The sequence below is a fragment of the Melampsora larici-populina genome (assembly GCF_000204055.1).
Source record: "Melampsora larici-populina 98AG31 unplaced genomic scaffold MELLAscaffold_5, whole genome shotgun sequence".
Lineage (NCBI taxonomy): Eukaryota > Fungi > Basidiomycota > Pucciniomycetes > Pucciniales > Melampsoraceae > Melampsora > Melampsora laricis-populina.
In genome coordinates, this window is record NW_006768769.1 from 1,524,855 (window position 1) to 1,537,852 (window position 12,998).

The following is a 12,998-nucleotide window of genomic DNA, read 5'->3' on the forward strand; positions in this document are numbered from 1 at the left end:
GGGACCTCTTTCGGGGCTCGGGCTGACACCTAGGTCCCATCTGCCGAATCCGTGCAAAATAGGCAATTCACGGAATTTGCAATGTCACTTTCCAATCCATATTTGCAAATCCTGAAAAGGGAATTTCAACTGTCGTCTATACAAATTTCAAACTGATATCTGTCTTTCTTCTCTGTGTGCGAATACAGAGATTTCCAATAGTTGTCGCAGATCACGCTGGTAGAATAACTTCAGGGCGTTCGATATCCGCCTTGAGATAGTTGGTGTGGGACTTTGATCAGCTGACTTCGGCTCGACGATTTCGTTTTATGTATCTGTCATTTATAAATTATGCACCTTGTCGGAAGTTGACCTTGGCTCGATGGATTTCCTGCTAGTCTATATATATACCCTTCAAAAAATATAAAATCCGGATATCTCTTTGACTTCCTGAATCCTCAGCCAGCCTCAGCATTTCTTCAAAAATTAATTCCTCGTCTTTCAAATCCTTCTTACTTTTACAATTACATACAATTGTTTGCGTATACATATCCTAGCCTTTTCCATCATGAGATCTTTTGTTCTTCTTGGATTCCTGTTACAAGTCTTATTTGTATTAAGTTATCCTGAATCTATCAAGACCTTAGAAAGACGTGACTTGAGCGGTCTGCAATCGATCAACCCACAACAACTTTTCAAACGCTCAACCTCGCGGCCCAACCCGGTAGTTTGTCCAAATGGTGACAAATATGATTTGAACGATTACAATAAGTGTGTCATCATTTCTTGTCAACTTTGAAGTCGTTCTCTCTGCTTTACCAATTGAACCGACTAAAACTTTTTACACGTAACTTGATTAGAGCGCTTACCGCTTTAGTCCAACGTAAGGTCAAATGTGTTTACTATTCCAACTTGGCTGTGAGTATGGTTTCCACTCAACCGACTGAGAAGCTAGAAGGTCCCGAGTTGACTGGCTGATCGACTCATTTCAAACAGATGGTGGTGTTCGACCAGGATGGAAATCCGGCCACATTTACGGAGTGAGTGGCCCATTTAATGACTGGAACAATGTGGATATCCCCAAAGATCAATATGAACCCATCCTTCTTCATTCTGTCAGCTCCGAACCCTCAACCATTAGAAATTGGTATGACTCTCAGATCAGTCAGCAATGTGAGACTCAAAGGCCAGTTAGGGTTGTAAGTCTTACTCGTCTAGACTCTCCTACAAGTTAACACTAAGCCAGAAATCTAACTTTCTTCCAAACTGATACCGATTGATACATAGCGAAGCAAGCAACCACCACTTCGCCCGGATGATTCCTTGTCCATCGGAACCGCGTTCTTCAATGACTATGCCGCTGACAAGCAAGTCGTGAACTGTGATGATGAGGATGACGCTTACATACGTAATTACTTGGCTTCCTTCTGAAAGACATACATGATTGTGATCACAATTGCTAGTAGTAAATTCCTTGCCTTACAAATCACAAGCGTGACCCTTACATGTAGTATTTGGATCCATGTTAGGGGCTCATGTTGGAGTGTTTCCAGTTCATGGTATTCTTTATCTCTCTTCTTTATCAGTTGTTATTCTATCTTGGCTTCTTCAATCTGATCATGAGCCTTATGAACTAGGCCTAGTTCTTGTTGAAGTTCATCTTGGTTCCATGTGCAACTGTCTGAGCCCAACCTAGGGAGTCTTGATGTAGTTTCTTACAGAAACTTTCAATATTATCAGTGAATTACATTAAGACTAGCGCTTAGACAGGCTTGCCCGCCTCTAAAGTCAATAAGTAGAGTGTTGATCCTTATGGTTCATATGGCTGGAGTCTTGAGTCAGTCACAAAATTTTTGATGCTTTGGCTCTCTTTGGCTGCCAGTACTGTGGACGAGTACATTGTAGAACTAGAGCAGATGTTGATGGGCCAGCCCACCTTGAGGTCAATACGACTATACCGTACGTCAAATCCAGCTTTATAATTCTTTAACGTAGCGTAGCTGAACTCTTTTCACAATCGTTGAGTTTTGCAACTTAACCTATGAGTAATCTGAATTAAGGGATGTTCAATTCGAAGGGATTGTAAGGAAAGGTTCTTTTGGAAAACTTACGAAATCAAAATCTAAAAGACCATTCATATCTCGTCAGACTCATGATATTGTAACGCAAAATCCACATTTTCTCTTCATCAAGAATAATTTCTTGCAAAATGGATTGTTTCCTTTGTTCTCTTCATTTTTTACTGTGTTTGAGTCAGACATCAAGAAACAAAGGTGCAGTAATTCCCTGCACATTTTTTACTGTGTTTGAGTCAGACATCAAGAAACGAAGGTGCAGTAATTCCCTGCACATTAATTAATCTGTTTGAGTCTTTAACCTCATCCAAGTCCCACATATTATGGCTTAGCCATGTGTAGGTGGCTCGACGATTTTGTTTCATCTTAAACCTAGCAAAGTCTCACGCTGTCGCCTCGCGATCGAGCCCGCTGTTTAGTTTTATCTGTCCTCGAGCCTCTGGCCGTTGGCGAGGGACTTGAGTTAACCTTGGCTCGATGGATTTCGTAAGCATTTCCAGCATTTCCATTTACAACATCAAAAGTACCCTTCAAAAATGAAATCCCGGATATCTCTGAATTCGACTTCCTCAGCCTTTCTTCAAAATTAATTCCTCGTCTTTCAATTGCTTCTTACTTTTCCAATTACAATTGTTTGCGTAAACATAACCCAGCTCTTGTCATCATGAGAGCATTCATTCTTCTTGAATTCCTGTTACAAGTCTTATTTGTATTGGGTTATCCCGAATCCATCGGGAGCTTAGAAGGATGTCATGACTTGACTGGTCCGCAATCGAACAACCCACAACATCTCTACAAGCGCTTAACCTCGCCACCCAACCCGGTAGTTTGTCCAGATGGCCACAAATATGATTTGAACGATTACAATAAGTGCTTCTCCATTTCTTGTCAACTTAGAAGTTGTTCTCTTCGCTTTACCAATTGTATTGAATTGACTAAAACTTATTGCACTTAACTTGATTAGAATGATCACCGCTTTAGTCCAACGTAAAGTCAAATGTGTTTACTACGCAAACATGGGTGTGAGTCTGGTGTCCACTCAGCCGACTGAGAAGCTAGAAGGTACAGAGTTGACTGGCTGATCAACTCATTTCAAACAGATGGCGGTGTTTGACCAGGATGGAAAGCCGGCCACGTTTACGGAGTGAGTGCTTATGTAATGACTGGAACAATGTGGATATCCCTAAAGATCAATATGAACCCATTCTGATTCATTCTCTCAGCTCCGATCCCTCAACCCTTGTAAATTGGTATGACGCTCAGATCAGTAAGCAATGTGAGGTCCAAAGGCCAGTTAAGCTTGTAAGTCTTACTTTTCTCTCCTACAACACATCAAACCCAGAAATCTAACTTTCTTCCCAATTGATATCTACCAATTGATAGCAAAGCAAGCAAGCACCACTTGGCCCGGATGACTTATTGTCCATCGGAACCGCGTTCTACAAAGACTATCTCCCTGACAAGCAAGTCATGACCTGTGATGAAGAGGATGATGCTTACATACGTAATTACTTGGCTTCCTTCTGAAAGACATACATGATTGTGATCACAATTGCTAGTAGGAAAATTCTTTCCTAAACCTGCGAGGTGATATCTTACAAATCACAAGCCTGACTGTAATATTTGGATCTATGTTAGGGGCTCATGTTGGAGTGTTTCTAGTTCATGGTATTCTTTATCTCTCATCTTTAACAGTTTTTATTATATCTTGGCTTCTTCAATCTGATCATGAGCCTTATGAACTTGGCCCAGTTCCTGTTGAAGTTCATCTTGGTTCTATGTACAACTGTCTGAAGCCAACCTATGTAGAGAGTCTTAGTGTAGTTTCTTGCAGATGTAGTTTCTTACAGAAACATTCACTATCATCAGTGATCATCAGTGAATTACAGTAAGACTAGCACTTAGCCAGGCTTGCCCGCCTCCAAAGTCAATAAGTAGAGTGTTGATCCTTATGGTTCAAATGGCTAGAGGCTTGAATCAGGAATAGGTTAAGTAATTGGGATATATGCACCATGCTCAACTAATCACATTATCTTGTGTCAAGCCAAAAACTGCGTAGCAGCTATCAAAGGTTCAATATGATCCATATGAGGTTTGAAGATGATGATAAGTGAACACACAGATATTAGGGTGGTTCAAGTCAAGAAATGCTAGCAACGTGACGCAGAATCAGGTTTTTTAGGGTTGTTTGCTCCTTAAAACTCTTGATTGCCTAGTCACAAACACTCTAAAATACAATTTTAAGGCCTTGTAGATATTTGTGTACCCCTAATGGACATTGACCACAAAAAAATGTTCAGTTGTACAAGTAGGTGTATATGGGTGGTATCTAAAGTGACAAGAGAAAACACCTGCCATATCCTGTCCCAGCCCTGAGGCGGTGAAGGTTTGTGACCTCAAATGATCACTTGTGTCAAAACAGCCAAGATTGTCATAAGAAGCAGCTTGATAACATTAAAGACTTAGTTTGTTAGACTTTCAGGAAGGTGAATATCACACAAGGCAATGAAGACACAAAATTGGTTGTTGATTGTCCTCCAAGACTGTAAGCTGATCATGATATATATACTCTACTATGGAATTGTATCATCAACGTCATCATCATATATTAAAGCACGTAATCAAATTTTCCTCCAAAAATAAATCATCATCATCAAAAGAATAAGAGACCAGAAAAGAGAAAATTCACACATAAAAAAGATGTATCCAAGCTGGTAATTGGGGCAGGAGGATACAAAAAAAAATCCAGAATGCAATCAAAAATAAGATATCGAATCAAATCAAACTAGAATATGCTTGAATTGAACCACTTAAACCTTGGAAGAAACCAAGATCATCTCCTTTGGTTTACTTTCTTCAAGGTCAATTCTTTTTTTTTCATTCTGGATTTTCAGATTCAGCGTCATGGCTATATCCATTTTCTTCTTCCTCATATCCTTCTTCGTATTCGCCATCATCTTGTAATTCGTCATCAATACTTGCCGTTGCGTACCTGGAAAAAACACACATGAGGTTCATCAATATCACGAGGTATGAAGACGGGTCTAGTTCAGAGGTCTGTGCTCACTGTTGATATTCTTCAATCAAGTCAATGAGATTGGATTCAGCCTAGGGGTTCCCAACGCATAATGTGTCAGTTCATGAAAAAAGTGGTGACGTGGCGGGATTTCTCGTGAAGTATCAAGTTACCTCTGTGAATTCCATTTCATCTGTAGGATATGGAAAAAATATCACGTTAGAACCTTTGATTTGCAAAATTTTGGGATGATTAGTGGATTTGCTACTGACCCATTCCTTCGTTTGTGTACCAATGTAAGAATGCACGTCTACGGAACATAGCCTATGACACAATGCAAAACCCAAAAAATCTTTCAACTGGATGTGCAAAGACAAATTGACTTCAGACTGAGGAAGAAGAGGGACGAACTGCATATTGAGCTTGGGTTCTCTTGAACAATTCCTGTTGAGCTGTTGAATTACCAATGAATGTCGCAGCCATTCGAAGACCTAATCAAATTAAAAGAAAAAATCCAAAGCTAGTCAGTCTATGACGAGCAACTTCCAAGCAATAATGTAGTAAGACGAACCAGTAGGTGGTACTTGACATAGTGAAGTCATCACAGAGTTAGGGATCCAATCCACGAAGAAATCCGAGTTTTTCTCTTGCACAGCTGCCATCGATTCCTCGACACTTAGATTGACGAACAGGTTGAAAGGATGTGAGATTTGCGGCAGCTTTGTGTAAATAGTCAATTGAAGAGAAGTAGATTTGATCGCTTACTCTCGAGAAGCAACAGCAGCACCTCGGAAAATAGTGGCTGCAGTAAGGTACCTACCGAGACGCGGATCAGAGGCTGCCATCATTGATTGTGGCGCAAAGACTTGCTGAGTTAGTTCAGGCACCTGGAACGAACTGTGGATTAGTACGAATATTTGTTTTACTGAAGATATGGTATTCGAAAACACACTGACTGTCAGTTTTTGATACTTGGAAGCACCAGGCGCGGTTAATGGTGCAAATCCACACATGAGGAAATGTAATCGAGGGAACGGAACCATATTGACGGCGAGCTTTCGTAAATCGGCATTCAATTGACCTGGGAATCGTAATGTAGTCGAACTACCGGCCATCACATTGGCTACTAGTGCATTCAGATCACTGTAACTCGGATCGTTCTTTTTGAGTGTCCGCTGGCAGACTGGAAGGTAAGAAGATCAGTGAGTGTCTGATCCACATCAGAGAGATGCTTGGAGAGCTTACTATCGAATAATGCTTCGTTATCAATGTTGAAAGTCAGATCGCTCTGCGAGGTAGGTCATGATGAGTGATGCGGACTTTTTAAATGAGATGCACAGTCTAGCTAACGTCAATGTACCATCTCAACCAATTGATGGAAACAAAGCGTCGCATTGTACGGCTCCACGACTGTATCCGACACCTTTGGACTTGGTAAAATAGACCATGTGGTCATCATTCCTGAATGGTTTGGTATCGAGAATCAAATATATGTGACATGTGAGTAGACCCTCATTGACTTGCTAGGTTTATTTGATATACTCACGGTCCGGGTATTCTTCTCTTAGCTTATTCAAGATCAGGGTTCCTAGTCCACTTCCTGTTCCACCTCCTAACGAATGGACCAACTGAAACCCTTGAAGCATCTCACAACGCTCAGTCTCGTGTCGAACGACTTCCATCACAGTTTCGACCAGCTCAGCTCCTTCACTTTTAGAGTGGATAAATGCGATCGAGAAAACAAGATACAATCAAATAGATCATCAGCACAGTGAAGGCGATCCTTATAAGGAGGACGAAGGAGGTTCGGGGGGCTCGTCTTACGTGTAAAATCCCTGGATGAGTTGGATGATGTTTTACTATGATCAGTATGATCCACATTAATGTAGTGGAGACAAATTTGAGATATATTTCTATTCACCTTTGCAAAGTTATTACCTTCAACCCCAGCGTCGTGCCATATCAAAATTGCCTCAGATCGAATGAATAGGCCTTTGAGAATAAGACCAAGATGACATACCGGCTCCTGATTGACCATTGATATAGTTATCAGGTCTGTGTAACTTTCCTAATGGGCCAGACCGAATGGATTCCATAGTGTTAGGCTCAAGATCGATGTTAAGTCCTCGAGGAACCCATTTGTCTTTAGCTGCTTCGCTAAAGAAGACTCCTAACCGAGTGTGTTGCTCCTCCGTTGCTTCAGGCAAGGGTATTCCTTCTCCAGATAACGCATGTTCCTGTAAAATCGATTGCCAGAAAGAGCTGGTCACCTACGTTGCATGATTCGCAATGCAAGAAAATAAGTCAGTCTTCGGGTTTCATTTGAATCGAGGAAAGATTCATGGAGTTGCGTCGAGCAAAAGAAGACCTCACCTGATTTCCTGCTTGTCCGGTCGCGAGGGTAATGATTTCCCTCATACCGCCTGATTAATTGCTTTTCTTGTGCACTAGATAGGAGGATATGTAGTTCTTTGTGTATTGGCCAGTGACGGGTGAGATGGTGCGAGTCAGTGGCAGTGGCTTTGAGCTGTTGCGCACGGCTGCTCAAATAAAGTCCCGCAACACCATTCGGTCATCCGGGCCTTCCATCTCTTCAGGGTGTACCGGCGAAATCCGTCATGTTGGCTTCACTCTTTGTCACTCAACCGATGTCTTTTTTGAAGATTCTGCAACCCCTTTTATCACTTTTATAAGCTGTATAGCCCTCCATTTCCGAAAAGGCTTCTAAGATGAATACACCCGGAAAGATAGGTGAGGTGAACAGCGGAAATGCTTACCAAAGGATTGATGAAGGCCGCAATACCTGCAAATCAAGCTTGAGAGTGAGCTTTGCAAAGACATGGAAGTGATAGCCAGCAATGGAGGCTGGAGCTTTTTCAGAAATCATCTGGAGACATATCTACGTGCCTTTCAAGTCGAAGTGATCCTACAGGCTACATCGACGACCAATATAGTTCCAAACAATCTTCCGTTCCACGATTTGTAATTGGCACTGGCAGCTGTTGGTCACCTTCACGTACTTTTTACTGTTGACATGTTCTTGATTTTGGTTCAGCGAGTAGCCAGGATCATAAACGTACACCGACATTGGCTTGTGGTTGGAGAAGACACCTGGAACTGTTTGTTTTGAAGGAAAAAATGAAGTGAGTTGTAAGACGAGTAGCGAGGCTCATGGTCTGAATGATACCATTCCAGGTTTATGTCTTGAGGTGTTCCAGATTGATTTCGCTCTGTTGACCATCTTCAGAATGGTGAAATTCCTGTAGGTAATCTGGGTAGGATGTATGCTATAGAAATCAGTCGAAGAGATCTCCTTGACCATTGTCCTAGTTATATTCCATCCACTATAATCATTTCTTGAAGTGTCTCTGCATGCCATCAGAATGCTACCTCGTAGACTCACATTACGACCTCAAGAGTTTTCTTTCGAGGGAAGTCAAGATTCCGGCTTACCTCTCAAACTAGTCACCACCCGACATGGTACTAAAATTTCCAATCCATCTCGCCTTGATGAGTCCGGTAAGAATAGTACCCAACATATTGGTAATCAATCATCTTCTCGGCGTGCAAGGGGGAACGGCAAAGGTTCTCCGCCAGCCTGGCTAGAACGAGCTTTGGAGGTTCCAGAACATGGCCAGTCCCGCACTTCTGATACACATCCTTCATCGCGGACTTATCCGAGCTTCCATCGACCGGTTCCTCGTCGTCCTTCGCGTCATCCGCATCACCATCGCTCTCTAGCGACCATTGATTCTAGCGCAAGCCGAAGAATTGAGAGTCGGAACTATGGCTCAGGTCCCACCTCTAGTGATCATCTGGTTAGCTCTCCGAGAATAACGCCCCAGATGCTTCCACCTTTCTTGGCCTATCATCCACACTCTTATCCAACCGAAACCCTGCACGAGCACAATTCTCCTACGCCATTACTCGCTTACGATGGCGTTGATTGGGAAGACGATCAGGCTCCGGACCATTCTCAAAGTAGATTGTCCTTTCAAACGTGGCCAGAGGAGCAATTGAGCCAAAGGCTAGAATATGATTCATTTCCTCCTCATGTAGGCTTTCTTTTCACTTGATCAGACCTTGCGCGGATGAATTCTGCAAAAAAATATGTGTGTATCAAGCACAGGCCTTATATTTTGGCAATATCTGAATTTATGTACTCGATGTGAGCTAAAATAAGACATTTCCCATTCTTTTACCGCAGCTATCACAGCCTTCTCCACTGTTGAGCTTGCAACATCGGAACAGTCAGTTTGCGACTGTCCAAGAGAGGGAATGGCAGCGCAGGTCACCAACTGAACCTACGACTCTTTATAATCACTTACCTGTGGTTCAAACCTCGTACCAACGACCCCAATCTCCCTCTCAAAGCCTTCAAAGTCTCAATGTATATTCAAAGAATCCGGAACCGGATCGTTATCTACTCAAACTTGAATCTGCTGCAAAAGCCTTCGCAAGTTCTGAAGCAGGTTTTTCATCACCACTCGGTTGTACTTTACCAATTGATGGGGCAGACGGTTTCTTTGATTCTAGCACAAGGCCAAAATATGGCGCCTTCAACTTCCCTCCCACGACTCCCCGCGCGAGGAGTCTTACATCCCATCAATCAAATCATTCGATGTATCCTAGGACACCACAGCATTTAAACAACGTGGAAGCATCTCGGCAAGTTTCACAGGAAACCGCTGAGGCTGATTATATGGCTTTTCCGGAACCAGCATCTTCTCATCGACAACAGCCTTTGAAATCTTATGAAACATTGTCTCCTACCCATACCACCTGGTCTGATTACCAAAACTCGACATCTCTCAACGTTTGGCAGAAGCATCCACAACTCCTGGGTGATCCACTCGAGTACGGAATCCAATCGAATGAAAATCTGTATGAAGATGAACTTTCAAATCCTGATATCCTTGCACAAACGCAAACAAATTTAACCACTTTTTCCGAAATACAAGTCAGTAGGAAGCCTTACAATGAACAGAGAAATGAACCTATATCTCCAACATTCTTTGTTGCAGAAGAAGATAAGGCAGTCTTTGCAGAATTAAAAGCTCTCGCAACACTTGGTACAACATCAATTGATCACCACACTACCATCTCTGCGGCACAAGTTAGTTTGTCACCCTCTATTAGTGTTGCGGCAACTGAAGAAATTCAACGAGAAGTGGAAGAACAAGAAGTGGAAGAGCAGGAAGTGGAAGAGCAAGAAGTGGAAGAGCAAGAAGTGGAAGAGCAGGAAGCGGAAGAGCCTGGGGATTGGGCCAGACTTGAGCAATTGCTTGAAGAGTATCCTGAATCAAATGTAGATTTTGACGAGGATGGAAGTGGACCTGGTTTTGTTATTTGGCAAGATCCTGATATACCATAGGCTCTCTTAACTTTTTGGCCATGAAGTATATAAAAGAACACATATGATAAAGAATCGAATCGATGCTATTCTTTTTGAATTATGATATAAATACCTCATGATCAAAGCAATCAGCTAGAGTGTAAAAAATATTGCGGCCACAAAGCTCCATTGAAACGTCACTGTGAAAGCCTACATGTAGTCCGCAAGGTGAAAAGGGGACATCACACAGATGATCTTATCGTAGTATCATTTTGTTAACGATGTAGGCTTACTGAGCGCAACATCGATGACACTACATGCATATAAGCAAACCTCTTCAATGTATGGTGACTGTTTTGTACGCGTGTTTGTAAGTACAAGTTATATTGATGACAATCAGATAAAAGAATGATAATACAACATTTTGAAGTCAAACATAACACACTTCAGAATGTATACGGGGAAGGATGACTTCAGTGTTAGATTGCCACTTAAATTGATAAGAGTGATCTTGAGGTCATGGCATAAACATCAGACAACAAACAAAAAAGAACTGACCAGTCTCAATAACGACCCTTGCGAACCTCACCCTCAACACCATTTAATTCAGGTTGACCAGTTTGAGCGGAGACCGTGAAGTTTCCACCAACTTTACTAAGGAGAAAGTCGCCATATCGGATAGAAGCTCGTTCCTTGACCGGTTTATCGTTTTCTTTCGCTTGACGAATAATAGAAGGTAATGGAGAGATATAGGCGTTGAAAGCTGGTTCGTAAAAGAAAGGTATCCTGTTCCCTCAATTTTGAAAAGACAAAATGGAAAGATTTATATGCTGAGCTTTAATCAAATCCTCCTGAAGAGATTTCCTATATCTGTTTTTTTATTTATTTACAATCTCTTTGGGTCTTGACTGACGAAGGAATCAGACCTGTTAAACAATCAGGTCACTTACGAAACTCGATAGTTTTGTCCTTTATGAATCACTCGATGTAAGGTAGCCTTATAAACCCCATTTGTCCAAATCTCCCACATCTCTCCGATATTGACCACTAAAGAAAAAAAGTGTGGTGATCAGCTGATTTCGCAAATTGACAACAATTCAGTCAAGTTTGGTGATACCGAGTGCTCCTTCGATGGGATCAGCATTGACCCAGACTCCTGCTTCTCCTTCTTCTTCAGTTAGACTTTCTGTTGATCTTGTCTGAGCTCCTCGCCTGAAGACTTGTAAAGCACCACGGGTCGAATCAGCATATAGGAACGTATAACATCCGTAATCTGTCCCAATCCAAAGTTTTGGTCATTATTTGAAGATGAAGAACCGCTCTAGCTTTTGATTACATAGGAAAACTCAGAAGAAGACCTTTGTGAGCTCCACAGGATACTCCGTCGTGAGTGTGGGGTAAAGGTGGATAACCGATACATCGCATGACCCTAATACGAAGCACATCAGAATTTCAGATCGACTCATCTGGATGAAGATCGAAAGAGTCGAAGAAAAGTGACATACCAGAATGAGTCCTTGGCGAGATTAACCAAGTCTTCTACCTCATCTGGTTCCAATCCAAGTCCCATTCCTGTTGCCCTCATCATCACTTCACCCAATCGGATCATGGTGACAATATATTGACTAATAAGTTCTTTAAAGTCCTTTGGTGTTTCTGGCCATCTATTCTCTCCACCTAAAACCTTTCCTTTCCCTTCATTCCCAAATGGAGAGGGAGCATAAAGATCTAGTGCTTCATGCCAGTCTGCTTTTCCTTGTGTGATATTAAGACCTTTTCGTTGGTAACCACGTGCGAAATCGTTAGAAGCGATCGATAGAGATTCTTTCTCTTCTTCAGTTGCATTTAAAAGAAAGCTACGAGTAGCGTTAAGGACATCTGAAAAAAGGTGTGTTGGAATACCGTGTCCTGTGAGATAGAAGAAACCAGTTGAGGTACAGGCTTCATGAATTTCAGCTGCGGTTTTGCTTTGATGATCAGGATTCGAGGGATGCTGAAGAAATGGTGAGATGTCAATGAGAGGTAGTGAGGTGATAAGCTGTTCAGACATAGCAAGGATCAATTGAGATGCGAGTCCCGAGGGCAAGTAGAAACTGAAACTCGACTGGTCTTATCTTGCTTGTCAAGTCGTAAACTCGACCACACCACATCATCGTCATGACCGCAACTGCACCTATCCCAACTCTTGCACTCTCATCCAACAATAAAGCTGAGTTAGCAAAAAACGTTCAAGAAGCCTTCAGAACTCTAGGCTTTCTCTATGTAACTCATCCTAATCTCGATCAAAGCTCTATATCTAAAATATTTGAAATCTCTAAAGCATTTTTCACTCAAAGTTCTGAGTTGGAAAAAACTAATTGTGCTCGAAAGGTTTGCTCGTCAAACGCATTTCTTGATCATCATTTATACATATGCTGATGGGCTCGTATAGTAGGCCGATAACTTGGGCTTCGTGGCTTTCAAAGCCGAACAGTTTGAGTGCTTGTTTCGATCGATCGTTATTTTTCGGAAAAATGATCATGATAATGATATAGAACTACACCACGGGGCAACTTTGAACTGGGACCACGTGAGATTTAAGTTGAGTATGACC

The 12,998-nt window shown here is 42.0% G+C and overlaps 5 protein-coding genes across 5 annotated transcripts; 3 read left to right on the forward strand and 2 right to left on the reverse strand.

The window, feature by feature from the left end:
- Nucleotides 1-547: 547 nt before the first annotated feature.
- MELLADRAFT_123436 (uncharacterized protein) lies at nucleotides 548-1,410 on the forward strand (the record flags this gene model as incomplete). Its single annotated transcript, XM_007405945.1, has 5 exons — nucleotides 548-750; nucleotides 840-897; nucleotides 976-1,019; nucleotides 1,100-1,178; nucleotides 1,267-1,410. The coding sequence occupies 5 exons, from the start codon at nucleotides 548-550 to the stop codon at nucleotides 1,408-1,410; spliced, it is 528 nt and encodes a 175-aa protein (XP_007406007.1).
- Nucleotides 1,411-2,718: 1,308 nt separating this feature from the next.
- On the forward strand, nucleotides 2,719-3,581 carry MELLADRAFT_60304 (uncharacterized protein; the record flags this gene model as incomplete). Its single annotated transcript, XM_007405946.1, has 5 exons — nucleotides 2,719-2,924; nucleotides 3,019-3,076; nucleotides 3,155-3,198; nucleotides 3,278-3,356; nucleotides 3,438-3,581. The coding sequence occupies 5 exons, from the start codon at nucleotides 2,719-2,721 to the stop codon at nucleotides 3,579-3,581; spliced, it is 531 nt and encodes a 176-aa protein (XP_007406008.1).
- A 1,536-nt stretch (nucleotides 3,582-5,117) lies between these two features.
- On the reverse strand, nucleotides 5,118-7,488 carry MELLADRAFT_33634 (uncharacterized protein; the record flags this gene model as incomplete). Its single annotated transcript, XM_007406122.1, has 12 exons — nucleotides 5,118-5,162; nucleotides 5,244-5,263; nucleotides 5,343-5,394; nucleotides 5,482-5,561; nucleotides 5,642-5,745; nucleotides 5,836-5,957; nucleotides 6,027-6,253; nucleotides 6,316-6,358; nucleotides 6,431-6,531; nucleotides 6,617-6,780; nucleotides 7,078-7,340; nucleotides 7,444-7,488. The coding sequence occupies 12 exons, from the start codon at nucleotides 7,486-7,488 to the stop codon at nucleotides 5,118-5,120; spliced, it is 1,266 nt and encodes a 421-aa protein (XP_007406184.1).
- A 311-nt stretch (nucleotides 7,489-7,799) lies between these two features.
- MELLADRAFT_103189 (uncharacterized protein) lies at nucleotides 7,800-10,444 on the forward strand (the record flags this gene model as incomplete). Its single annotated transcript, XM_007405947.1, has 4 exons — nucleotides 7,800-7,821; nucleotides 8,126-8,213; nucleotides 8,453-9,125; nucleotides 9,278-10,444. The coding sequence occupies 4 exons, from the start codon at nucleotides 7,800-7,802 to the stop codon at nucleotides 10,442-10,444; spliced, it is 1,950 nt and encodes a 649-aa protein (XP_007406009.1).
- A 287-nt stretch (nucleotides 10,445-10,731) lies between these two features.
- On the reverse strand, nucleotides 10,732-12,455 carry MELLADRAFT_115467 (uncharacterized protein; the record flags this gene model as incomplete). Its single annotated transcript, XM_007406121.1, has 6 exons — nucleotides 10,732-10,849; nucleotides 10,964-11,191; nucleotides 11,356-11,452; nucleotides 11,523-11,678; nucleotides 11,764-11,834; nucleotides 11,911-12,455. The coding sequence occupies 5 exons, from the start codon at nucleotides 12,453-12,455 to the stop codon at nucleotides 10,969-10,971; spliced, it is 1,092 nt and encodes a 363-aa protein (XP_007406183.1).
- Between the last annotated feature and the right edge of the window lie 543 nt (nucleotides 12,456-12,998).